This window comes from Oryzias latipes, chromosome 2, assembly GCF_053564925.1.
Source record: "Oryzias latipes strain Hd-rR chromosome 2, Olatipes_Hd-rR_3.1".
NCBI classification, from domain to species: domain Eukaryota; kingdom Metazoa; phylum Chordata; class Actinopteri; order Beloniformes; family Adrianichthyidae; genus Oryzias; species Oryzias latipes.
Genome location: NC_136238.1, coordinates 20,586,368 through 20,614,048, shown reverse-complemented (window position 1 = coordinate 20,614,048; position 27,681 = coordinate 20,586,368). Strand labels below are relative to the sequence as shown.

Below are 27,681 nucleotides of genomic sequence, written 5' to 3'. Positions count from 1 at the left end.
TTCTTCAGTGTGATGACCGCTCCGCCACAGAAAGCTGCAGACTGCTGTGGTCTATTTCCATACTGTGGATAAAGCTGTGAAGAAGCAGCTCTGAAGCTTGGAAATAGACATGCATCAAGTCAGAATCCAAGCAACACCTTCATTCTGATGAAGCTCCGCCCTCTGACCTTTATCAGCTGCAGTCATCTCCAGGCTCCACCCCCAGTCTGCATCTGCTGCCTCCATCCTCTCTCTGAGTCTCTGCAGAGTATTTCTGCAGCTGCTGGTTTTTCTGCAGCAGTAGCATCAGAGCCAGACAGCAAAAGAAAGTGGAAAGTCTGAGAAGGAAGCAGCTTGAAGCTCTGCAGCTGACGGTGCAGCTTCAGGACTCATGAGGAGGAGCACACTGCAGCGCCTCCTGCTGAAGCATCAGAGAGTCTGTAGACAGAAGATCCTTCCAACAGCAGAAAGGTCTGCAGGAGCTCTTTCCACCACCAGCAACAACCTGAACCAAGCAGGACCTACAAGAAGTTCAGCCACTAAACTTCATTCCAATTCTTCAGCAGTTCCAGCTGCAGCAGGAAGTCCAGATGTTTGCAGCTGCTGCAGCTTTCAGCCTGGAGCTTCTTCAGATGAAACAGTGATGCTGGAAACAGCCTGGAGATGTTGTGAGTCCATCACAGGGTTTGGTCCAAAGCTCCAGTGCAGCCTCTCACCTCCTCCACCTTCCTCTTTGAGGCAGCAGAAGCTCCTCCTCTTCTTCAGCTGGATGATGCTTTTGTCCACTTTCAGCTGGACCATGACATCATCACAGACCATGTGGCCTAATGGACAAGGCGTCTGACTTCGGATCAGAAGATTGAGGGTTCAAGTCCCTACATGGTTGGAGAAAAAAGCTAAAAAGCTCTGCTTCCATGGTGAGAGGAATCAGTCAACCTCTATCTGCAGGAATGTAAGACATCAGTTTTGCTTTTGTGGATTCAATTTGAATCTATGAAACACAAACACATTTATTCAAATTAATCTTTATTTATATTGCACTTTTTATAAAGAACACAAAACAAAGTGCTTTACACCAGAACACAGAAAACAAGCACAACAATATAAAATTTGGGGCAGAGGCTGAATGAATCAAGAATGAATCAAAGAAATCTGTATTTTGCAGATCTGAACGTTTTAATTTTAAAACAGATAGATTGTTCTATGGTGGTTTTAGCTTTGAAACTCTTCTAAACATGTTGAGTTTAATTCAGAAGCCTAATGAGACGCTACTGGGGGCGGAGCTTGAACACACACAGCTTCATGAAACACAAACTTAGGCTAAGCGGTGGAAATGTTGGGATTTATTGTGTTTTTAAAGATTTTATAAATGTTCCCTCCCACATGCACCACTTTTTCTAGTTCACCTCAACTGAAATCTTTTCCTGCATGTGTTTCCTGCTGTGAATTCTCATCTGGTTTTCAGATTATTAGTTTGATGAAAACTTTTTAAAAAATTCTTCACAGAAAAAGGCTTTTCTCTGGAGTGAATCATCCTGACTTCTGAGATGTTCCTTCAAGTCAAACTTTGACCTCAGTCTTGACCTAAAGGACCTTTGTCACATGGGTCCGTTCTCCTGTGGACAGACACACTCTCAGCATTTCTACAACTTTTCCAGACCCCTCCACTGGAAAGTCTCTTTTCTTTGTGGGTCTTTTTCTAAAATCAGACACAATCTGACTTTCTGACATGTGAAAGCTGGGCCTTTTCCCAGAGAAAATTCCCGTTTTCCAGAAACTGCTGCTTCCGTCTCAGTCCAACATTTCCTGTCAGGTTTGTTTTTTTAGGAAGATAAAGGGATTCTGAGCTGAAAGCAGACAAACAGACTTGGAAAGATCCAGAATCTGCAAGGAGAGGATTCCAACCATCCAATCCAAGCCAAGCCAAAGCTGGACTGCAGTTCAGGAGCGCCTCCTACAGGACAAAATGGAGAAATGACGTCCAAAACGCTGCTTTCTGAACAGATGCTCCATGTCCACGACAGGCTGAGTCTGGACTGAAAGCAGCAACAGGGAGGAGATGGTAGACCTTCATCAGAAAACAGGGGCCTCATTTATAAACGTTGCGTACGCACAAAAGAAGGCGTACGCCACTCTCTACGCAATAGTTGAGATTTATAAAAAGCAAACTTGACGGGAAAATATGCGGTCCTCCACGCAAGCTCTGACCCAGGCGTACGCACAAAAACGGGGGAAATGAGAAACGGCGACACCGTCGGCAGATGGAAGAAACACGTGAAAGTGACAGTGTGTGCCAAATCGTGCTGGCATGTGCTGTGCTACACAATGTGGCACAGCTTAAAAACGTGCCCCTACCCCCTGGCGCCGATTGCTGTGTTGGCCCCGACCCTGAACCCCATCCCCACGCATTTGAGCCAAATGCTGCTGCTGTGCGCCAGCGCTTGGAAGTGATGCGTCGCTTATAAAGAAAAAGAGGTGTGGAAAATATTATTTATTTAAGAATTCCCTCATCGTGCAGTTTATTTCAGTCAGGGCGATCTTGATTTCGCCCAACTCCTTGGCCACCTCTCTGATTGAACTACTGACTTCCCTCTGCATTTCAAGGACTGCATCGGTGAGGACACGCCCACTGCTGGAGGGTTGAGAGCCGCGTGCCGTGGAGACGCTGGGTCCAGACGGCTGCTCAGCGGAAGCATCGTAACCTCTGGCCCCGCTGGAACACCTAGCAACTAAAATAAAATTGTTCTATATTAATAATCTGTAATTGTGTAGCCTGCATACATGTGACTTGACTGCATTAATTTTAATTATTTCTCTTACCTGTGTCACCCGGTGCGTCTGGCGCGTCGGCGTCCCCCTCCGCCTCAGTCACCACAGTCACCGAGTGACGGAGGGGGAGGGGGACGCCGATGAGGGGGACTTAATAGGGATTCCCCAATAATAGCCGCCAGTCTCTCATCAAGAGGGGTCAGCTCCGGTGTCCCCCCCCCCCCGCCCGTGGCGGACACACTCTGCAGATGCAGCGCTAGACGTTTTTTTGCCTCGACTTTGATGTCCGATCATTTCTTTGATTTCTTTTTATTTCGGCCACGGTCCAGGTTGTGAGGTTACAGCATTTACGTGTCTGCCACCGTTTGCCACTCACGTGCCTTTTTGGCATTAGTAATGCCCACACTGTGGGCACTCTTTTCCACCTCGCCAACGATAACTTCTACTTCACATTGAATGAAGTTTACGTTTTTTTGATTTCCTCTCTGTGTTTGCCATGATTTAGCAAGCCATGAATATTAATTTGTGGGCGTTTCACGGACTATTTATGGGCAACTATGGGCGTGTCATGACGCCGCAAAAGCTGCGCTGCATTTAGAATTGGTTGTGATTTATTAAGGGAAAGATGCGTAGGATGTGCGTGCGCACGGTTTTATAAATCCGAATATTTCTGTGCGTACGCACGTCCTAGTTTTCATCCGTACGCCACTTCTGACGCAAATCCTACGCAAAGTTTTATAAATGAGGCCCCAGGTTTCTGAAGGAGTTTGAAGACATCAGTCACAGTGGTGGTGAGGAGGAGGAGCTAACATGAAGAGTCAAAGCAGCAGCAGAGAAGACTGGGACCTTCTTTCAAACACTCCTTCTGTCTGTGTGTGCCATCCTTCAAAGTTATCTTAAAACTATCTTGTCCATATGTACTGACCGATCCAGCTGGGAAGGCCTCCACACGTCCATCAAATTACTGCTAATATTTACACAAAAGAGCTAAGTTTGGTTTGAACTTTGACCTTTTCCAAATCTACGTCTTCTTGTCTAAACGTCTACTTGTAGGACTAGTTCTTTGTAAATGTTTGACGTGTCACAGTATTGGATTGATTTACTATTTTGCTGGTTCTGACTTCTTAAGGAAAAGGAAATCGTCTCTGCAACACAACAGGCTTTGATGAGGAGAATCATTTGTCAGAAGTGATGGAGGAAACAGTCCCTCATCTTAAATCCATCACTTTTCTCAGCTCCATTTCCTTCACTTAAAAAAGTTATTTTCAAAGTAGAAACAATAATGGAGGAACTGTCATCAGAGTTAATAACTACCAGCTAACTTTGATTTTCATGTTAGCATGTTTTTTCTTATTCAGGAAAAAATGACAAAGCAGAAAATTATCTCAAACTCCTCCATTCTTATTTCTTACATTTTCTAAACAAAACATGTTGAACCAAATAATCATCATTTTGGTCAAATCAATTTTTACAACACTTTTTAATTTAACTTTGTTTATTAAAACTGTAACAAAAATGTGAATAGGAGTCAAATGGTAGAAAGTGAAAAATAAACATCAAGTAAATGTAGAAAGTAAAGACAGAAAGGGATCATATTCTTATCAGTTCTTCCAAAAACATGAAAGTATGTGACGTCAATTTTACTTCCACTGATTCAAGTCATCAATGTCAGAAATTGTTACATATTTTAGGATAAACGACCGATTTTTTTTCAAACCAGTGTTTGCCTCCCCCTGCTGGAGAAAAGAGCACATTACAAGTGTGGAAACTGCAGCAAAAGCTTCACCTCTGGCTTTGAGAGATTTATTATGACTTATAATTGTGCACTTGGGCTTCCAGCTATGGTTATGTCTTTTTTAACTGTACCAGTATTTACTAGTAGTTTTTAATTTTTTACTAGTCTAATTCAAGCTCCTTGAACTGAATCAAGTTGTGATGAAAATCATCCAAATCCACATGGAATTTATTTGGCTACGTTCACACTGCAGGGCTTAATGCTCAATTCGGATTTTTTGAAAAAATCCGAATTGTTTGCTAGACCGTTCACATTTCCAAGTAAATCCGAACTTTTGTGATCTCCAGTGTGACCGTGACACGACCCAAACGAGACCCGCATGCGCAGAAGTCAGAAGAATACTCAACGGTGAACGACGTCACTTGTTTGCGGAGCAGATGTCAACAACAGTGTTGTCAAATGCGGAGCTCTTTTTGTAATATTAAATTTATTTTCACGAAGGAGCAGCACAATTACAAATTTTCTCATTTTAAGAAGGCAATGGAGTCGGGATCGTCACTGTTGTGGAATGGAAATGTGTATGTGTGTGTGCAAGCGCGTGCAGCGATAGAGAATAGGGGGGGGGGCAGTGTGGGCGCGCATTCATGTTGTGTGTTACGGAGGAAGGATGACTAAAAGAAGGTTTCCCCCAAAGTAAATGCTATGGACTCTTTATCAACCCGTTCTGGAGAGTCTAAGGATCAGAACAGAGAGGAGGAGGGGGATCGCCTCGGGTCCCCTGCGCTTCTGAGCACGGTGACGGTCGGAAGGGGAGAAAGAAAAAAAAGTTATAGCTGTAAAGGTTCAACACCACGCTCTGCCATTTATCTGGAAAATTTTTCAAAAACCGCCCAGTTGCAATAAGAGCCCTGGAGTTTGGCCTGAAAAGAGCGATCAGCCCAAATAATAATCCAATCGGGGATCTCGCTTCCCTTCCACTGACTGATCTCAGCAGCATCGTCCACCATGGTTGTTGTTTACGTTCTCGTTCCCGCCTACTTTAACGCAAAATGATGACGTTTGTTGCGTGTCGATGACGTACAGTTCGGAATCAAATCGCCTGGCCGGTCAGACGGCGGTCGCAATTGAAAAGAACGGCTACAATTCGGATTCAGGACGGCAAACCCACGGGGCCTGGGTCGCAATTGAAAAGATCGGATCTGTGTCATTCAGACTGTCATGAAAAGATCGGAATTGGGCCGCTTAGGGGCAAAAAATTCGGAATTGGGTCGTTTCAGCCTGCAGTGTGAACGTAGCCTTAGTCAAAGCGATCAATGAAGTTGGGAGGACAGATGTATATATTCATAAGCATAAGCAGTTCATAAGACTTAAGATGTGATAGGACATGTAAAAAATATGAATTTGAGCTAAATTCAGCCAAATGTCAGTTTGGAGTGGCTGCAATGTTTTTCTTGGAGACAAACTCTTGGGAGCAGGAGTGGAAGCAGACAGGGAGTGAAATCAAATTTGACAAGTTTTCAGAGACAGAGAGCACTATGATCAATAATTTGGGTAAATTCATCACTATCTTGTATTTAGACTATGCACCTCAGGATAATGGCTTGCAGTTTACAAACAAAGATTCAATAAATCCTATACTTGTGCAAGGAGTAACAGAGTTATGGTTATATATAAGTTTGCCTACATTTGCAAATCACAAGCAGTTCTGTACTGTTCTGGACACAAACGCACGTGTGCGAACACACACAAATACTCAGCATCTTCCCACACACAACCCGTATGTCGACATTGTTAACCCTTGTAGGGTCAAAATGACCCCACCCTTCCATTAACATGTTCTCCCTAACATGACAAAGGTGGATAAAGGTGGAAAGATTTCATGTAATCCATGGACACCAGTGAAGATCACAAATCATTGAAGAAAAAAGGTTCAGCGGACTGTTTAGTGGGTCTAGATGACCCAACTCCCAATGTTAAAGTGGCTAAGATAGCACAAGGGTTAAGTTCCCAGGTACTGATGTGAGATCTGGGTTTGTTGTGAAAACCGTGCAGCTGAATGCAGCTGGAAATCTGCACATTTGGGAAAGCAGCTTAGCTGCCTCCTGACAATAAAGTGTTTAGTATTCCGATAAACTATGATACAAATCAAACTAAACATCAGAAATGGCTCGACTTTCTATGAACTGTGATTGGACGGACAGGGGACCCTCAATTGCCAGGCACTGAGGAAGAACCAGCATCAAGTGTCAACCCATTCTAAGGGTGTTTTGTTAATTATCCCAGTCTCTAGGTGCTGCAGACTGAAAGGATAAAAAACACAATGACCGGATGTTGCACATGGGGGATGATGTGTCTAAAAGCTGGCTTAAGCCTTGTGCTATCCTGTGGGGTCCAGATGACCCGATGCTTACATATATGTGTTCTCCCTACCATGACCAAGGTGGATAAAGGTGGAAAGATTTCATGTTATCCATGGACACCAGTGAAGATCACAAATCATTAAAGAAAAAAGGTTCAGCGCACTGTCTAGTGGGTCTAGATGACCCAACTCCCAAAGTTAAAGTGCCTAGGATAGCACAAGGGTTAAATAAGGAGAAAGACCAAAGAGAGTTTTGTAAATTAACAGCAACCATTACATTTTTATTTTGAGTGAATAAGGAAGCGAATTTTGAAGGGAGTATTTGTTATAAATCGAATGGGAGAATGGAAAAGGTGGTCCCATAGCGAATGTTTATTAGCTGATCTGTAAATAACATAACCATTATCAAACAAAGATTAAAAAATGGAGATCATTCTCAAATACCAAAGAAGTTGATAAAAAAAGACGTCTGGTGTGTCTGAAGCTACATAACCTATATTGTAACATCTGTCTACCACCAGAGGCCCTCAGCTCTGATCGGTTATATCAGCTATTGCACAGCATAAAAAAGAACCAATCTGGATCCAGACCAGAACACATGCAGCTGAAATCCATAAAACTCAAAGACAAGAGATTTTCATCCAGTTCCAGATCTAGTTTATGTGAATTTATGATGCAATGAAGTAGAGAAAAGATAACTTCTGTTTTTTCTAATTAATTTTTATATTTTTTTTGTTAGTGCTGCACAAAATTTCCTCTTCATGCAAAATTGAGAAAATACTGTCTTCTATGGAATAATTGGAAAATGATTTGATTTAGCTTTATCAAGGCACGGAAACTTTTACGCTCAGAAGAGTAGGCTTTGAAAAAAATTAAAGTACTCTTTAATAATTTTCAGAAAGATATATGCTTGTATTTTACCTCATTTATATTCATGAATAGTAAAAATGGAAGAACAGTTTCCGCTTTTGATCATGATTGGCCAATAATACCAGTACTCCTAGTGTTTATTAGTTGTTCTTCCCTTTCCTGCTTTGATTTTTTTTTAACTTGAGGGAAAATAAGCACACATGAGTTCACATTTGTTCTTAAGTTGTTAAAAAATGTAATAGAAGCTAATTATTTTATTTTGCTTTGACTGATTACAACGATGGCAGATGGAATGTCATTATAAAATGCCTTAAAGTTGGACTTTCAATCAAAACAAGAAGTAACATATAACGGAAAATGTAATTAAAAAGTGCTAATTACGGCTAATGAATTACTGGTAACAATGTGTCCATTTTTTATGACTCTTGGGCTGGAAAACTGACTATCTGGCAACACTGAACACTTTGAAGATTTGTTTACTTCTGTTGATTATAGTGCATTCAGCTTGTTGGGTGTTCGTGTACGGTACTTAGAAGTATTACAGCAGTAATGACATTGCCTGAAGTGTGTTTCCACTACACTTGGAAACACACTTCAGTGATCTTCAGTGATCTTGGATGTCACAAGTATTCATTTTTGATTTTTCAGTAACAGATCGTGAATATCCCGATTTTTCGGATACTCGTTACAGCCCAGGCCCAGTCATGACATTTTAATATAAACATATGTGTGTGTGTGTGTGTGTGTGTGTGTGTGTGTGTGTGTGTGTGTGTGTGTGTGTGTATATATATATATATATATATATATATATATATATATATATATATATATATATATATATATATATATATATATATATATAATAACTAATATATTCATTTAAAAATAATATAGTATGTGTTTTTTTGTCTCAATCCTGGAGCTGCTGAATATCTGAATCCAACCCTGTTTCAGATCAACACTCCAAGATAGAATAAGAAGAGGAAGGGCAGTTCTCCATCAGTCCACTGGGGGAGCTGCAGCACAATAACTGTCCACTTGATGCTGAGACAGAAAAAAGAGCTGATCTCAGATCAGTTCATGCTGCAACTCTGACACTCATCTCCACTTCCTCTGATTCCTCCATCACTCTGCTCTCCACCTCCCAGGAACACTGTCCAGTCACAACAACTCTAAAGACCAGCTGCTGCTGCTGCTCCTCTCTGCTCCTCCAGGAGGAACATCAGACTCACTTTTACTTCCACCTGCAAAGAGAAAGTAGAGAGATAGAGATGAAGGAGTGTCTCCTGATCCTGGACAGTCAGTCAGTGATGCAGCACAGCAGCAGAAAGAGCAGCAGGAGCTTCAGTCCTGTTCAGAGAGGCAGCTTCCTGTCATCTTCACCTGTTGGAGCTTCTGCTGCTCTGATTGGCTGACTGTTGTCCTGAAGCCTGTCATCATTCTCCTCAGAGCTTCACTGAGAAGCTGCAGCTTCACAGGAAACTCTGCATCTTTGCTCTCAGACTAACTTTAGGACCAAACATCTGGAAGCAGCTGGACTGACTCCAACCCTCTACTGACCTCAGAGTCTCCAGTTTGGAGTTTGGACTCTCCACCAGATCCTGGAGCTGCTGTACTTCTGAAGACTGAAGGTTGTTGTTACTCAAGTCAATTTCTGTCAGGTTGGACGTGTTGGACTTTAGAGCTGAGACCAGAGCAGCACAGCTGGTCTTTGACAAACTGCAGTTCACCAACCTGAATCCAGAACAAAGAGTTGAGTTTAAAGACAAAGTTCATGTTTTTCATCTTTCACTTCTTCTAAAGAGTTCAGAGCTGAAGAAGATCAGAAAGTTTAGAAAAAGTCCAAAGATGTGAAGCAACAGCAGCAGATCAGAAGAGTCCAGCAGAAGCAGAGAAGAAGAACATTCAGGAACATTCAGGACAACATGCAGCTGCTTCAGTAAAGAAGTCCAGATGTGTGAAACTCAAACATCAGCCAGTCTGCAGTTTAGTGTCAACACAACTTTGTCATCATATTGATCTGAACACAACTAAATCATGGAGTCTGACCATCATGGAGTCTGACCTCAGAGTCTGCAGTCTGGACTCTACAGAAAACTCCCCAAAAACTTCCATTGAAGAATCTTTATCACATTATAATTGAGCCACAAAATGAAATGCTCAAAGAAAGTTTAAACCCCATTCAGACATTTTACAGATAATGAAGATTCAAGAAAACTAGGTTGCTGATTTATGAAATCTTGTAAAAGAGATATTTAGGCATTTTCCATGTGCTAAAAAGAAATAGAAATTGAGTCAAGCTTTAAAAAAAACAGAACTGTTTTTGGCGAGTTTGGCCCTGAAGATTTACCAGAACCATTTTAATATGAAAAATAGATTTTGCAGGAACTGGGAGCATAAGAACAAAAGCTGGTCCTTGACATTAAAACGACACGCAGCTGCACATCTATCTGTGCAGCTTTACTCACTTCTTTCACTTGTCTTCACCAAAACTCTCCTTCTTTCACTGTTTTTCCTCTCTAGTCTGCACTCACACTTGTGTGTGTGTGTGCACATGCTCACATGCTCTACTGTGTCTTTGAACTTTGACTTTGCTATTATGCAGGTTTGATCAGGATGACTAGTCTGTCATTAGTTTGACTTCTTGTTTATTGTCTGACACTTTAAACTCAAATCTATCAAAGGTTTCAACAGCTGAACCCTTTGTTGCCATAGAAATATCTTTGTTCTGAAAAACAATCTGGAAATGAACCAACCAGCAGCTTCAATGTTCTCACCTCAGAGTCTGCAGTCTGCAGTTTTGACTCTCTAGTCCAGAACACAGAACCTCCATGGATGAATCATCCAGGCTATTGTTTCTCAAGTCCAGCTCTGTCAGGTGGGACGGGTTGGACTTCAGAGCTGAGGCTACAATTTCCCAGTGAGTCTCTGAGAGTCCACATGGTCCTAAAAGTCTGTTAAGAGAAACAAAGACAGAAACAGGTGATCTTATGAGGAATTCAAGCTGGTATGAAGTTGGACATTTATTTCTTCATCCGTTTCTTCCTTTAGACATTGTACTGTTTCATTAACATATCAATGCTAAAAGAAATAGAAGGAGATGCATTTCCAAAAGAAAATGCAGAGTTGAATGCTTTATAGCTGAATGAAAATGAAACTTAAAGGTTAATAATTGGCAACTAAATAAATAAAGAATTGATCAAAGTTGACCATAAATAAAGTGAAAAAAGCACAATAACAAAAAAGACATTTTTGTGAAAAATGCAAGTGCGAGGTTAAGTGCCGGGTTAATTTAACCAGTTAAGTTGTACACAACAGCTCACGTGCCATACCATGATGCCACCAACCAGGTACAGTGGACAGGAAATATAGTCTGTATAATCCTTGAATTTCTTCTAAAGTTCAAAGATTTGAAGGACCAAAAGTCAAAACTAGAAAAAGCTGAAAGAGCTGAACATTTTAACAGTTGAATGGTTAAAATGGCTGAAACATTCTAACAGTAGTTAAGCGCCCAAAGGAAATGGCAGAAGATACTACAACAAACTAGAAGAAAATGCAGTGTTGAATGCTATATTGCTGAATGAAAATGAAACTTAAAGGAAATAATTGGCAAAAAAGAAAGAAAGAAAGAAAGACAGAACAAAAGAAAGAAAGAAAGAAATGATCAAATTTGACCATATATAAAGTGAAAAAAGTACAACTACTAAAAAAATATATTTATGTGAAAATATGTGCACGGCTAATTATGCTAGTTATGCTAATGTGGCTAAAAGTACTAGCATTGCAATCAGTATCATCAACTGACTCAAACACTCATTGCTTAAGATGGTAATTATGCTAACTATGCTAGTTATGCTAATATGGCTAAAAGTGCCAGATTTCGATCAGCATCATCAACTCACTCAGAAAAAACATTGCTAAAGAGTGTCATATTGGTAAGAACTACATTTGCTGAGTTGATAGAATATCAAGTTTTGGTCGCCTGGGGATAACGAACAAGACTACGTCAGTTTCAGACGAATTGGAAACAGTAAACCTTGGATGACCTTAGCAACGGAGGTTTTTTTGCTAACCACGCCCACATTCCTTATATGTCATTATCCAGTGTATTTCATGTGTTTAGTTCCAGCCATAGGTGCATGCATTCAATTTTCACAGTATTCCATTGAAAAACATCCAAGTTATAAGAGTACGTCACTTTTGCAAGTTCGCCACACAGGCCCTGTTTAAAATCGACAACTTCTAATTGAAATCGTTTTTCACAGTAGCTTGCCATTGATGCCCTAGAAGTTACGAGACGATCGATAACTGACTGCTTTATAGCAGTCAACCATTAATGTGTGCCAGTTTAGCTCGTGCTGGTTTGCGGCGCCTTCCGTCCGTGAAACCCGGGTTCGACTCCGGGCTGCTCCCTGTTCCCTTCTCTACCTCTGCCGGTTCCAAGCCCGGTTTGAGAAGGTTGCGTCAGGAAGGGCATCCGGCGTAAAACATTGCCAAATTTACCATGCGACTCGTTCGCTGTGGCGACCCCTGATGGGAGAAGCCGAAAGTGGAAGAAGAACCATTAATGTGTGTGAAAAAGCATCTAATTTTCATCTGTTATTTTTATTTCCCATCATTTTCAAACCTATCACTCTCTGTAATCTGAAGACAGAAGTCTAAATAGAATACTGAACAGAATCTGTGATCACTAAAGTCCTCAATAGCTGCAGGTCTGAATGGAGCCATCAGCCATCTGGTTTAGAGGCAGTTATCTTTTTTACAGAATCCAAAAGATCTGGAGAGTTGGACTTGATTCCACAAATAAAATCTAAATGCTGGTTTGTGTTGATTCTTGTAATACTGGTGTTGGATTGAAATGTGTGACCACAAATTCCCCAAAAGATGAATGTTGTAGATGTCATTACTAATCTGATGTATCATCACAATCACTTCTGGACTCACCTGAACTTTCTACAGTTCCTCACAGCTGGTATCAGTCTCCGTATACTCTCATATGTTGGTGTGTGGTATTGGTACAGGTCCAGCTCATCCAGAACCTCCTTTGCTGTCTGCAGAGTGTAGGCCAGAGCTGAGCAGTGGATCTCTGAGAGTGCCTTCTCTGATTTGCTCTCTGACTTCAGAAACTCTTGGATCTCCTGATGAACTGAGAGGTCCTTCATCTCCATCAGACAGTGATAGATGTTGATGCTTCTGTCAGGAGAGACTCCACTGACATTGATTTTCTTCAGGTTGTTGATGGCTCTCTGGATGGTTTCTGGATTCTTCTCTGTCTGACCCAGCAGGCCTGCTAAGATTCTCTGGTTGGACTCCACAGAGAGACCATGAAGGAAGCGAACCAGCAGGTCCAGGTGTCCAGTTTTACTCTGTTGGGAATTCTTCATGACTAGACTAAGAAAGTCATCCAGGGATGGGTTCTCCATTTTGGCCTCCAGGAAGTCCTCAATGACCTTTACCCTCCTGTTGGAGTAACAGTGGAACATGTAGACTGCAGCCAGAAACTCCTGAACGCTCAGATGAACAAAGCTGTAGACCGGTTTCTGAAAGATCTCACACTCTCTTCTGAAGATCTCAGTACAAACTCCAGAGTACACTGAGGCCTCTGTGACATCCAGACCACACTGCTGCAGGTCTTCTTGGTAGAACATGATGTTTCCTTTCTCCAGATGTTCAAATGCCAGCCTCCCCAGCTTCAGAAGAACTTCCCTGTCAGTCTCTGTCAGCTCTTGTGGACTTGTCTGATGTTCCTGCTGGTACTTGTTCTTCTTCCTCTTTGTCTGGACCATCAGGAAGTGGGAGTACATGTCAGTCAGGGTGGTGGGCAGCTCTCCTCTCTGCTCTGTGGTCAGCAGGTTCTCCAGAACCACAGCAGTGATCCAGCAGAAGACTGGAACTTCACACATGATGTAGAGGGACATGGAGCCCTTGATGTGGGAGATGATTCTGCTGGACAGCTCTTCATCTGGGAACCTCCTCCTGAAGTACTCCTCCTTCTGAACATCATTGAAGCCTCGTACTTCTGTCAGTCTGTCCACACATGAAGGAGGGATCTGATTGGCTGCTGCAGGTCTGGAAGTGATCCAGACCAGAGCTGAGGGCAGCAGACGTCCCTGGATGAGGTTAGTGAGCAGCACGTTGACTGAGGACTTGTGTGTGACATCAGACACCACCGGACTGTTGTTGAAGTCCAGAGAAAGTCTGCTTTCATCCAGACCATCAAAGATGAACAGAAGTTTGCAGACAGACAGCTGTTCTGCTGGGATCTTCTGGAGTGTTGGATGGAACAGCTGGATCAGAGTGAGAAGACTGTGCTGCTCATCTCTGATCAAGTTCATCTCCCTGAAGGACAGAGGAACCACAGCACTGATGTCTTGGTTCTCCAAGCCCTCGGCCCAGTCCAGAGTGAACTTCTGCACTGAGAAGCTTTTTCCAGCTCCAGCAACTCCGCTGGTCAGAACCACTCTGATGGATCTGTGTTGGCCAGGGAAGACTTTGAAGATGTCTGGGTTCTTGATTGCAGTGCCACGGAGCTTGCTGCTCTTGGTGGTTGTCTCCAGCTGCATCACCTCATGTTGGGTGTGACCCTCTTGTCTCAGTTTCTCTGTGATGTAGAGCTCAGTGTAGACCCTGTTGAAGAGCGTTTCTCTTCCTGCTTCTTCAGTTCCTTCAGCCACATGTTCACTTCTGCTCCTCAGACTGATCTGATGTTCTCCAAACATCTCCTGCAGACCAACATCTGCTGGAAGAAAGAGAAGAAAGCTCCTTCATGAGTGTTCCACATGTTTCCAGAAGAATCCATCAGCAGATGATCAGGCTCTGACTCACCAGCTCTGGGTCTTTCTGCAGACTGGGGTCCGCTCCTATTCTTCTCTCTGCGGATGTTAAGGAGAAATGTAGGTGAACAACAATCAAAGCAGTCAGTGGAAAGTTCCAGACTAACTCTGATCATGGAGCAGATACTCTCTGTTATTTTCTAGACTCAGATCAAAGCTCTGCTGTCTGTTTGGGATCCTGAACTCTCAGTCGTGGCTTTTCTTCACCAACTTTCTCTGAGGGTTCCTGAACTCCAGAGACACTTGGACTTGCTCTGATTTTAGTCTTTGAAACTATTTTGGAGCAGAAGAACAGAAATGACAGAAAGTGTCTACAGGCAGAAACAGTGTTGGAAATCTTACTTTAATCAATTATAGTTACTAGTTAGATAGCCCAAAACTAATTGATTAAAAATGTATGTCATGGATTCAAGTATCAATAAATTTTCAGTACCCTAATCCTAATCAATCAAATGGAAATGCAAATCTGTCAAAAAGGATAATTAGCCACGATAAAGTAACAATATCTCTCTGTTGCACTAAGTAATTCACTCTTATCCCCTGTGCTATCCAAAGCACGTCAATCTGGGAGTGGGGTCATCTGGACCCCACAAGACACTGCACTGAACCTTTCTTTTCAATGATATGTGATCTTCACTGGTGTCCATGGATTACATGAAATCCTCTCCACCTTTATCCACCTTCGTCATGGTAGGAATAACACGTCAATGTAAGGTTGGGGTCATCTGGACCCCATAAGATAGCACAAGGGTTTTATTGCCAGTAAAGGTTTCTTGAATCAATTCAATTAAATTGTATTTATATAGCCCCAAATCACAACAACAGTCATCTCTATGGGCTTTCTTACCAGTAATTGTAACGTAAACATCAACATATTTTACGTATGCAATGAAATTATGTCTTTAGCTGCATATTCTTTTTTGTGTTAATGTCATCAATGTACTTTGTAGGTTTTACGACAAAGAGAAGACAGTCTGGCTTTACTGGGGTCTTTGTTACAGGAGCTCAGAACAAATCAGACTCGACAGTGAACAGCGGGAGCATGTTTTCCACACCGTGGCTTACAATGAGTTTGTTCATATCTGTGCGAGTTACACAATTCTAGGCTGTAAAATCCAGTTGTACTTGTTTTAGTGGCATTGCTTCGTCACCAGAGCACACGCTAACTGCAGCAGATTCAGGGCTCGGAGGTTTGTGAGAAAAGAAAAAGTTTGGGGGCTTCATTAATTTTGAACAGCTTGAGACGTTCATATTGTTGTACTGGGACACAACATGCATGTTAGATGTATATGTTTTCTTTATTATTCAAACTTCTGTTTTTGAGACAGTTTGTGTGTTCTGTTTTTCTTACATAATTAAAGTTGTTTGTGTTAGAATCTTTCCGTGGGACATTTCAGAAAAGTGATCACTTCAGCAGTAAGGAAAGAAGTGTCTGGAACGTGAGATAATTTGATCATGAAAGACAGAACTTCCTGTGATTACAGCAGAAAATTATTGACAACCACCTTGTGACGTATAGATAAATCACTCACCATGTAACTAGGGAGACCTGAATAAAAGTGCGAGGCTGGAACAGTCACATTTAGGAAGAGCGGCATGGAGCACAAGGGTTGTCTGTTTCCAGCTCTCCTCGTGAGAAATCGTACCTGACTATTTGCATCTGTTTCCTTTTGTTAATACTGTCTTGTGTATTCAGGAATAACCTTGACAAATTGGTCCTTCGAGCCGGATTCCAAAACTGAAGGAAGATCCAATCGGGGAGAGGACCTCGTGAAGACCGTAGCCACGAAGGGTGTGCTTCAGTAAGCAGCTGCTTGAGACCCTTTCCAGGATGAGATTTCCTCTTACCGACTGGAACCCCAACAGTTGACGGAACTCCGAGGAACAGACAAGAAGTGGTGAGTACGATTTGCACCACAGTAAAATGCGTGGTTGGAGCTGTTCTCAATAGGGGGATGCCACCCCCTTATAAGGAGAATTTATTGAAAATTCAGGGCCAAGAGCATTCTGGGGCAGCTACCAGGAGTCAAACAAAAGGACTCCATATGAAATGGTCAAAAATCTGGGGGGGACATCTGTTAGAAACTGAGCAAAAAGACCAGGATGAATGAGATGGATGCTTTTCCTATGGTTGAAGTAGCCAACCCACATGGTGATGATCTGAATCCCAACATGTTGGTATATAGAACATGGAACCAGAAGGATGTTAAAAAAGCAGTGGAAGGAGTTACTCCTTACAGACAGCAGAGCAGTTTGTACGCGATATGGAAGCTGCTACAGGCACATATCACCTGAATGGCTTTAGTTTTAATTAAAGTAAAATAGTGTTCATATTTCCATCTCGAAAACGCTATCCAAGCGCGAGATTCACTAACACTACCTCCAGTTGCTTTGATCCAGGCAGCTGCACTGCACTACGTTAAGAGCGCCAGCATGCCCCCACCTGATTGACTGATGGGACATTTTGTGCTGCCCTCTCAGAAACATTTGCAAAAACTGGAATTTGGGCTCTAAGCTGAATTGATCTTTGTTTTTTCTCCCAATATGGTGACAGACTGAGAGCTTTGTGTCCTCAAGAGTTGTCCAACTCTTTTCTTTCCTCTCAGACCTAAAGTGCTCACAGCAGATGGTTGACCTTCCTGGATGGATCAGCTGATGTTCTTGATGAGAACATTGTTGTTCCTGCTGAGAGCTGAACTCTGCTTTGTTCACTAGAAACTGCTTCTTACTGTGAGTCTGAAGGTCTTGGTTCAGTTCTGAAGTTTAGAGGATCAGGTTTGGACTGGTCACTCTTCATGGATCCACAGCTGGAGGCTGCAGACTGGACTCTCTGTGTGACCTGTTGACCTCTGCAAACACAAAACCATCAGAGTGTCGATGCAAATTTTGCATTTATAAATATAAGCTTCATTTAGATTTTAACAGCTTGTCTTTATACCGGGACACAACGTGGATTTGACGTGAACATTGTTTTTCTTTTGTTTCAATTAAAGTAAAATCGTGTCAACAACTCCATCTTGAAAATGCTACCTGATCGCCAGCTAAACCACCGCTGCCTGCATCCAGGCAACTGCACTAAACTACACTGAGAGCTAAACTTTAGTGACCAGTCATGATCTCCAATAGGATGAGCAGGCTGTTTGGAATTGGGAGCTAAAGTTACTGTGTGGTTTCTCTCCAACAATCAAATCCCATCTAAACTCTGTCTGTGTAAAAAGATTCATCAACAGATTTCTGAAACAGAAAGACCTGAATCTCTGAAGAAACTGGATCAAACTGTCAGTAGATTTGTTCTAAAGAACAAATAGACATTTGGTTTATTGAGACGTTTTTCTTTAATGAATTACCAGCAATAGGTATTAGTCAGAACCAAGACAGATTTAGGAAAATTAACCTTGAAGTCCCAGAACTTTCAGGCTTAAAAGATCTCTTATTTGGATTTAAACAGAAATGATCTCTGTGTCTTTTCAAGGTCCTCTTTCAAATGTGCTCATTGAATCCAAACCTGATTCCTTGACTTTGGTAAAGTATCAAGTTTCAGTATTTGAAAAGAAAAGCTAGTTGATTTGAACGATCAATGACAAACATTGGTGTAATGCTTGAAAACATTTCTGTTTCCAGACTGTTTTCAATGAACAACTGCACATTCATTTTCGTCATTCATTCATCTTCTTAACAGTTTATTCCCTTTCGAGGTCACGGGGTTGCCGGAGCCTATCCTGGCCACTTGGGCGTAGGCAGGGGACACCCTGGACTGGTCGCCAGTCAGTCGCAGGGTGGAATATCCTCAATCACACATCCATTCACTCACTCTCACACTCACACCTATGGACAATTTAGAGTTGCCAATCAGCCTATGTAGCATGTGTTTGGACGGTGGGAGGAAGCAGGAGATCCCTGAGAAAACCCACGCATGCACGGGGAGAACATGCAAACTCCACACAAAAAGGTCCCCCATTGATGTTGTGTTTTTCATGTCCCCCAGCCGGGACTTGCACCGGGGGCCTTCTTGCTGTGAGGCAAGAGCGCTAACCACTGCGCCACCGTGCAGCCCAACAACTGCACGTGTTCTTAATTTCCCGTTGCACTGACAGAACTTTTTCTGCTGCCCACTGAGAAACATTTGCATCAACTGGAATTTGGGCTCTAAGACGAGTTGATCTTTGTTTTTTCTCCTAACATGGTCACAGACTGAGCTTTGTTTTCCAACTCTTTTCTTTCCTCTCAGACCTAAAGCGCTCACAGCAGATGGTTGACCTTCCTGGATGGATGAGCTGATGTTCTTGATGAGAACATTGTTGTTCCTGCTGAGAGCTGAACTCTGCTTTGTTCACTAGAAACTCCTTCTTACTGTGAGTCTGAAGGTCCTGGATCAGTTCTGAAGTTTAGAGGATCCGGTTTGGACTGGTCACTCTTCATGGACCCACAGCTGGAGGCTGCAGACTGGACTCTCTGTGTGACCTGTTGACCTCTGCAAACACAAAACCATCAGAGTTAGGGGTGTCTATCGGCAAGAGTCTGGCAATACAATCGTATCCTGATATGCATCCCACGATATGATACATATCGCTAGATTGTGGCAGAACATGTTTTCTTTTCTTTTTTTTTATAGAATGACTTTAAAAAACTCTTCCTGAATATGAATATTTGTCTTCCACTGTAATAATATGGTGAAATTTATTTTATTTATTGATCACAATGTTAAGCACTGCAACTGTATCTCATATACAAGTTGCTTTTACCCAAGCAAATTCATTGTGCATTTATTTTGGTAAATTAAAAAATATTTGTTCTTAAAGGAAACAAGCAACATTTTCTTATTTTTACAACAAATAGTTCTCAGTATAAGAAAAAATGAAATAGAATAAATGTGCCATAACCAATAAGGTTCTAAAAGTATGATTGAGGAAATAAAGTGCTGTTTACTTTCAACTTTGCCTAATGTAGCTTATCCAGAACATTTAAACGGTTTATGAGTTTGAACAGTTCTTAAAACATAAAGGAAAAAAAAACCACACACACATACAAATTAGTACCAGAAACGTTAAAGTGTGTTGAGGTAGCGTGACAGGGTGAAGGTGGGCGCTTTAATGGGGATAAGATGCTCTATTTACATGACAGTCTGCTCTGCGGCTCCACTTTCTCATATGTGGAAATAAACACGTATTTCATCGCTCATCGCCACAACGTTGGCCGTTTTCAGGGCATTGTACACATACATCACTGTGTTCCATCAGGTCACTAAACTAGAATCTATTGCTGTGAGGCTCCGAACTTTGGCCAGCTTGGCCGACAGCGTTTTTGCCTGAGGCTCTGTGAGTTAGCCTCTACACAGCTGTGGTGCTTCACTCGTTCTTATCTGAGCCCGCTAAAAAGCACTGCAATCCGCGTTTTTATATGTTACTGGCAGCAACATGGTGTGACACTACCACAAACGGCATGATGAGCAGTTGTTAAATATTTTGCTATAAATCCCTGCAGGGGCAAAATATATGTTTCACAGGCTAATTAAAAGATTATGGCCATAGCTGTTTAGTGTGGGACTGTTATGATGGCGGGCATAAGTCAAGGCAGCATGCGCCTTTAGGAAGGCAATGCTGTCTACAGGTGGGCGGAGCTACTAATGACACGGGCTGTTACGAGGGAAAACACCTGTTGTTTAAAAACTGCGTTTCCCGGGTAAACGGAGAGCCGTGTCTGAGGACTATACTGAATGTTCCAGAGCCGCTCCATTTCAAACTCTACACCCTGGATTACTTACTTTCCTTGTCCTGATGGACAGATTAATGCGTGGGTTTTTTCCTCCTCTTTTTTTTCCCTCCCATGGGAATCTACACACCAAGGACTTATGGAGAGCCAGTGAGTAAAACTACCTGAAAAATGGACAGGCAGCCAGTGTAGAGAAGCCAGAACTGGTGTAATACGCTCTCTCTTTCACGTTCTAGTTAACAAACGCACAGCAGCGTCCTGCACCAGCAGGAGACGGGACAAGGACGGGTGAGAGACACCAAAGTAAAGAGAGTTACAGTCATCTAGCCCAGTTGTAACAAAGGCATGAATTACTGTCTCAAAGTGCTTTCTTGATTAAGAATGATTGGACTTTAGCCTGCTGCCTTAACTAAAAGAAGCTGGATCTCACCACTGAACTGATCTGCTCGTCTAAAATTAAAACCATTGTTTGTGACAGTAGATTTAACAGATTGAGTGAGAGAACCCAGAGCTATAGGCCCACTATTGCCACTGGGACCAAAGACCGTCACCTCTGTCTTTTCCTCATTGAATTGGAGAAAGTTAAGAGCCATCCAGGTTCTTAATTCCTCCAAGCACTCAATTAAAGAGCTGATTGAGTAGGCATCCTTCTTGGTCAATGCTACATATATCTGGGTGTCATCTGCATAGCAATGAAAAGCACAGTTGCGCTTCCTATGAAGTAAGTGAGTAAGAAGGGAGAATAGCAGAGGCCCGATGACTGAACCCTGCGGGACCCCGTACAATAGATGAGCAAAGGAAGACTGAACATTATTGAGATCTTCACAGAACGTTCTGTCTTCCAAATACGACCTAAACCACTGCAGAGCAGTGCCATGGATGCCTACCAGTTGCTGTAATCGAGAGATCAAGATGTTATGATCTAGTGTGTCGACAGCAGCTGTAAGATCCAGTAGCTCAAGAACCACATGGTCCCCTAGCATCTGTAGCTAAAAGGACGTCATTAAACACCCTGAGCAGAGCTGATTCAGTGCTGTGTAGAGATTTAAAGACAGACCAGAAAACCTCAAGGTTGCCTTTCTCATCTAGAAAATCCTTCAAATGGACAATATTTTTCCAAAATCTTCGAGAGGACTGGGAGTTTGGAAATGGGCCTAAAATTTGACAACAATTTCTCCCAATATGGTGACAGACTGACAGCTTTGTGTCCTCAAGAGTTGTCCAACTCTTCTTTCCTCTCAGACCTAAAGCACTCAGAGTAGATGGTTGACCTTCCTGGATGGATCAGCTGATGTTCTTGATGAGAACATTGTTGTTCCTGCTGAGAGCTTAACTCTGTTTTGTTCACTAGAAACTGCTTCTTACTGTGAGTCTGAAGGTCCTGGTTCAGTTCTGAAGTTTAGAGGATCCGGTTTGGACTGGTCACTCTTCATGGATCCACAGCTGGAGGCTGCAGACTGGAGTCTCTGTGTGACCAGTTGACCTCTGCAAACACAAAACCATCAGAGTGTTGGAGGATCTGCTTCTTCATGAACAGCTGATGGACTTTGACATGAACACAGACTGCCACAGACACAGAGCTGTCTTGTTTGAGTGAGTCAAAAAGACACATTTTCTAGAAAGTTTTATATAAATTCTGCAGTTATAAATATAGAATTTCTGATAAAGTACAGCTAGCCCTTATTTATATTAGTGGGCACTCAGTGGGCTGGCTCGCTAAGCAACCCATATTCCAGGGTCCAGCAGAACCAGCGAGCGGCGCGGCCCAGGGGCCGCCAGATCTGGCTAGCATCGTGGTGAGCCAGCCCAATGAGTGCCCACTTAATAGCTCCACGCCACCACAGAAACTGCAGACAAACCCATTTGGACTCCACGTTTAAACAATATGGGGCCCACTGTTCAACCCATGCAAAAAGCTTCAATGTACTTCTGGTCGCTCACCTGGCTCACGTCTGAGTTGCGAATTAAGTTTCCTGAGCCAACATGATATTAATAAACAGTTCATTGTAGAAGTCAGCGCTTAGACTGAAGTCTCGTGAGTCGTGACCCGCGAGACTTGAATCAGGTATGTCACAGGAAGGTTGGAGATGTTTGCAGCGCTTGCCGTTTCTCGCCTTGCTGCTGTTGTCAGTCAGAGTCAGCAGCCAACATGTTTTCTTCTCCAACGTCTCTGCTCTCAGAGACTCTAAGAAGACTAAGATCTCATCACACACATGATGCTCCAAGTGAGTCTGATCAGAGAGATCCAGAACTGAACCAGACCTCAAGTCCTTCATCTGAAAACTGTTGATCATCTGAACTAGAATCCAGCCTCCTTTAACTCTGACAAACACTCACTGGTCCACTCCTGAACTGATGTCTTTGAAGTCAGGAAGATGACCCTTTGACAAGTCCTTCCTGTTGGACCCCCAGCTGGATCCAGATCCGGGTCCAGGTTGGTTCCTGTGAAGAATGAAGGTTGCTGGTGTGAGTCCTGAGCTCTGACATGGAGAAGATCATGGACAGTTGGAGATGTTCATCTCACCTCTGAGCTTTGCTCTGGTTGTCATGGTTACCATCTCTGCTTTTAGAGGGAGGGGCCCCCTCCTGTGGTTCCTCCCACTGATCCATGCTGCTGGATTCACTGGATCCACATCAGCTCACACACACCTTCCACCTTCACCTGCAGAGGAAACCCTCCTCATCATCAGCTCTGATCCTCCTTCACCAACAGATCAGCTGCTCCTCCACTGATTGGCTCTTCTCTTGTGTTTCCTCTCAGGTTCAGGTGAATGCAGTCGGACAGCAGTGGGAGGCAGAGGAAGCTGCCATCAGCTGCTGCACTTCTGCTCTCCCTCCACCAGGTGGAGACATGGAGCTGCAGCAGCAACATTTCCATTCAGTCACTTTGACACAGAAACAACAAACTTCCTGTTTCTACAATCCAGGAAAAATGAAGCATCAAGAAAAACAGACACAAATCAACGAATGAGGAGAAAAGAAAAAAAATACATAAATTCCTCCAACAGACACTTTCCCATGAACTTTGACCTCCACACAGGTTTGGATGGAGAAGAACAGGAAGGTTTGGGAGTCAGAAATGAAGCCTTTGAACTCCAGAGCTTCATGATGGTTTGTTTTTCTGACAAAAACTTTCCTTCTGGGTTCTGGAAAGTTCTGACAGGAAGCAGAAGTCAGCTGATCTAGCCTACTTTGATGCTGAAGACCACAATTTGATTCCAGGAAATATTAAAAAAAAAAAAAAACAACCATCGGCTGATTGTTGTTGACTTGATCAACAAGAATCCTTCATGTTGTTGATCAGTAATAACCAATGATGAATCTTTGGAAACAGCAGAGTCATGAGAGCTTGCAGAGAAAAAAGAAGATCTTCTCCAAACATTTAGAAACAAACAGTCAAGTTAGTGAAGACAAAGTTCCAGAAACAAACTCACTTCAGTTTCTTCAAAAATCTCAAGAATAAGAAGAGTCTCCACTCACCGTCTGAACGCAGCTGGAACACAATTCAGTGTCTCAGAACCAGGAAGAGTCCACCTGTGATGGAGGCGGGGCAGCACAGCAGGTGAAGCAGTTTTACCTGCAGCTAGAAGCTGAAGTGGAATTCTTTGATGTCAGGTTCCCCTCCTGACAAAGACTTGAAATCAAACCCTCAACCTGCCTGTTGTCTAACAAGTGAACGCCCACTGCTCCACACTCAGAGGATCAGGACCTGATCCGTTTTTTTCTGATGCACATGAACACAGTGGACTTAAAAAAAAAAGGGGCGTGTCTTCTTGTTGGAGGTGAGAGGACACCCTTTTTTCAGGAGCTGCAGGATGTTTGGAAACTGACCTGAGAACTTCAGACGAAGATGGCGGATGAAACATCCCATTAACACAGCAGGAAGTTTAGAGAAACAAATTCAGATTCAGTGGTTTGTCAGCTGCACAGTGACGCAGTGGTTCGCACTTTTGCCTCACAGCAAGAAGGCCCTGGCTTCCCAGATGAGGACCTGTCTGTGTAGAGTTTTCATGTTCTTCCTGTGCGTGCGTGCTTTTTCTCCAGCACTCTGGCTTCCTCCTACAGTCTAAAAAAGTGCTTCCTAGGTGAATTAGTTTCCTTTAAATTGTCCCAAACAGAACCTGGGAAACAGAAATCTGAGATTTATTTTGACTAAAGACAAAAAAACAGGTTCAAGAAGAAACCCGACAGCAGCCGAGAGGGGGAGGGGTGGAGTGGCGGAGCTTCAGGCTGTCAGATGTACAGGTTGTTGATCTCAGTGACTGTAGAAGGGCTGGAGAAAGGTGAGGTCACGGGAACTACTGCTTTCTATTTTTCCTCCTTCTAGATGTGCATGGACTCCCCTCATCTGTCTTCTACTGACACTGAAGCAGAAACAGCTGACGGAGCTGCAGGGAGGGGCCTGACTAATTGCTGGAAACAGCTCCTCCAGTTCCCGTGAATGAGACTGATCATCAATCTGACTGAAAGGAATAGAGAGTTTGTTCATATGCACCTCAGAAAATTGTCTAACAGTGAAGCTGAGACGCTTTTGTCTTTCCAGGTCAGATAGAACCACAACTTTGGAAATCCACAAGATCTTAAAAATGAATGAAGAACAAAGGGGTTTGGTGATGCAGAGTTATAGATTCTATTGGATTTTTATAGAAATATTGTCGGATTAATACTATTAAACATGGTCCACTTGGACTTAGTGACCTCAGCCTCCCTCTGTACTAGTTTGGAGTCCTTCTAGATGTGGGACTTAAAGACCTCCATGACAGAAGGCTCAGCTAAACGTTCCAAGCAAATCTTCTTGGTGCCACACACGCTGAGGGACACCCTTCTATTCAAATGTGATATGTTATGTAAAAACCTTGTTAAGCACACAAGTTTATTAACAAAACACTGATCTAGTTTATTCTAAAAGTATGTTAGAAATGATTTAATGAATCAAGACAAATATTTAAGCCGGTAGACATTTTCTTTGTTTGCACACTGACTAAATCAGAGTCAGCTTCATTGGCCAATTATAGTGCCTAAACAAGGAATATAACTTTAGGATCTTGTGCTCTCGTGTGCAAACAAGGCAAAATATAAATAGATATCAACAAGTGAAGATAAACAAAAAATATGAAGAGAATTAGGAACACAGATGCAGTTTTCGGGGCAGACTCATGTCTGAGTGTGAACTAGTCTGAACAAGCAGTTTAAGGAAGAGTCTTGATCAGCAAAGCAATGTAGAACGGAAGGAATGTGGATCTTCCAGATCTGTCGGAGCTACCAGGAAAAACTGTGAAAAGTTCCAACAGTGACGAAAGAAAGACTTTAGTTAAATACATTTATCAAAGCATGATGATAAGAAAAAGACAAAAACTGAGAGAAAAACTGAGTTAATTCTGTTGGTGAAGATCAAAGGATCAGCACATCCTCATGTTCTATCATTATTCTGCTTTAGGGCTGCACCATATGAGGAAAACTCACCATTTGTGATATCAGTGAATAAAACTACGATGACAATTTAACTTGCAATACATTAACAAATAACAAAGGCATCATTCTACATCGCTGTAACAGTTTCATTTGAATAAGAGTCAACATAACTTTAATTATACTCCGAATGACCCCAGTCTATATAGGAGATGAACATCTAACATAAAAAGGTCCATCCGATTGGTCAAATGCATAAATGAATTTATTTGATCTGTTAAATAATTCAAGCTGCCATAAGATTGTTTTAGCTCATTTAAAGTAACCATTTGTCGCAATTTATGCCATCTTTTGCGATATGCATATTGCACAGCTTGATATTGCGATAAAGATAAATTTGTGATTTGTTGTGCAGGCCCAATCGGCTTTATTGTAGCAGCTTTCTTCCAGAGAGGAAAAACAGGGGTCATGTGATGTCCGGAGATTCAGCTTTAAGAAATGCTTAAAAAACGAACAAACATGAAGATGTTCATTTTGGAGAATCTTCAAATCTGTGGTTAATTCCTTCCGTACTCACTACTGCACTATATAATGCCCTGGGAAGAGCGTATTGAGGAAGCAAATGAGAGGAAATGCATTAAGTACCAGGAAATGGTAGAGGGGTGCAGGGACAGAGGCTGGAAAACCTTCTATGAGCCTGTAGAAGTTGGCTGTAGAGGCTTTGCGGGACGTTCTCTTTGCAAAGTCTTCTGTCGTTAAGGCATTACGGGGCGGCCAAGAAGAGGGCCGTTCAATCCGTGAGCGAAGCCGCAGAGAAGGCCACAAGATGGCTTTGGATTAAGAGGGCTGATCCGTGGACTGCTACGGGGACGCGAGTCGGGGCTTGATCAACCCTTGCTGGGTGAGGGTGTATGACGCTCTGAGACCCGTAACCCCCCATGATCTCAGGATAGATCACTGAGGATGCGTCCCAGCGCAGTCATGAGATGTTTCTCGCATAGAATAAACCATCAAAGTTTTCATCTTCAGAACACAGTGGATTCATAAATAATCGTCGCAAAATGCTCATATCAATTAGATTTTAACTTCGTGAAATCGATGACTTCATATCCGCCGTAAAAAAAAAAAAAAAAAAAAAGTAATGAGCATGGTGTCTGAATTGCTTTTAAAATCCAGGGCACTAGATGGTGTTTTAGTAAATAGGGATTTGGGTGGGAATCCAGACACGACTTGAGTGTTTTGGGACTCACTTCTCCGCCTCATACCTGCTGATCTTCCTCCAATCACACGAGTCAGTTTTCTGCCCCTGATGTCTATAAACTCACTGCAGAGACTTTGTGCTCGTCTGTCTTCCTCATCGCCTGGATTCCTTTGCTGAATATAAATTGACAGATTGTGACATCACAGCCGACATGTTCATGTTTGTTGGAGGAGCTGTGATGACTTCATGGTCGTCTGTTCAGAGCAGAACCTTTTCTGTCAGACTGGGAGCAAAAATGTTCCTTTTAGCTCAAACAGATCATCAGCTTTTATGAATGTATCTGCAAACACCAACATCGTTCTAATTTCATGGAACATTCCTAGTTTTTCCATGATTTTTTCCTGTCCTGAGTCTGAACCAAAGCTGAGCCTGAGAGCATCTCTGACTGGAAGAATGTGGATCTTCCAGATGATCTTTGGGGACTTTTTCTCTGCCGTTAAAGGAGGAGCAGCTTAATTTTGGAAGAATGTTTTGCAGCAGAACCACATTCCTGAATGACGTCTTTATTCCTCGGTAACAGAACGGCCGCAGGTTCTTCAGAAGATCAAGGTTTCCTGCAGCTGGGATGATGTGCTGCAAGAATGAAAGAGTGCTGCCCCCTGGTGGACAGGAACTCCGCAGAGAAGCTTCAGGATAGGGTCTGTTCCAACAGATCAGAGGCCTCATTTATAAAACTTTACGTAGGATTTGCGTCGGAAGTGGCGTACAGATGAAACATAGGACATGCGTACGCACAGAAATATTTGGATTTATAAAA

At 42.6% G+C, this 27,681-nt stretch overlaps 1 protein-coding gene, 1 long non-coding RNA gene and 1 other non-coding gene across 10 annotated transcripts; 2 read left to right on the top strand and 1 right to left on the bottom strand.

Annotated features, from left to right (window-relative positions):
• The first annotated feature begins 304 nt into the window (after positions 1-304).
• Positions 305-24,956, top strand: LOC144988495 (uncharacterized). 2 transcript variants are annotated; one of them, XR_013652421.1, is made up of 3 exons: positions 305-896; positions 16,242-16,443; positions 23,016-24,956. It is a non-coding gene; the product is annotated as an uncharacterized LOC144988495 (long non-coding RNA). The 2 variants fall into 2 exon arrangements; XR_013652422.1 differs by lacking the exon at positions 16,242-16,443.
• trnar-ucg (transfer RNA arginine (anticodon UCG)) lies at positions 793-865 on the top strand. Its single transcript has one exon. It is a non-coding gene; the product is annotated as a tRNA-Arg (tRNA).
• On the bottom strand, positions 8,493-23,869 carry LOC144986824 (NLR family CARD domain-containing protein 3-like). Of its 7 annotated transcripts, none has more exons than XM_078935096.1 (11): positions 23,735-23,869; positions 22,779-22,916; positions 22,592-22,696; positions 21,620-21,739; positions 18,897-19,016; positions 17,275-17,394; positions 14,538-14,584; positions 12,657-14,451; positions 10,490-10,666; positions 9,273-9,446; positions 8,493-8,956 (listed from the first exon to the last, which is right to left on the bottom strand). In XM_078935096.1, the coding sequence occupies exons 2-11, from the start codon at positions 22,862-22,864 to the stop codon at positions 8,947-8,949; spliced, it is 2,754 nt and encodes a 917-aa protein (XP_078791222.1). In that variant the 5' UTR covers positions 22,865-22,916; positions 23,735-23,869; the 3' UTR covers positions 8,493-8,946. The 7 variants fall into 7 exon arrangements, with proteins under 7 accessions (XP_078791222.1, XP_078791232.1, XP_078791244.1 ...); XM_078935106.1 differs by having other exon boundaries at positions 12,657-14,448; XM_078935118.1 differs by lacking the exon at positions 21,620-21,739.
• Positions 24,957-27,681: the final 2,725 nt, after the last annotated feature.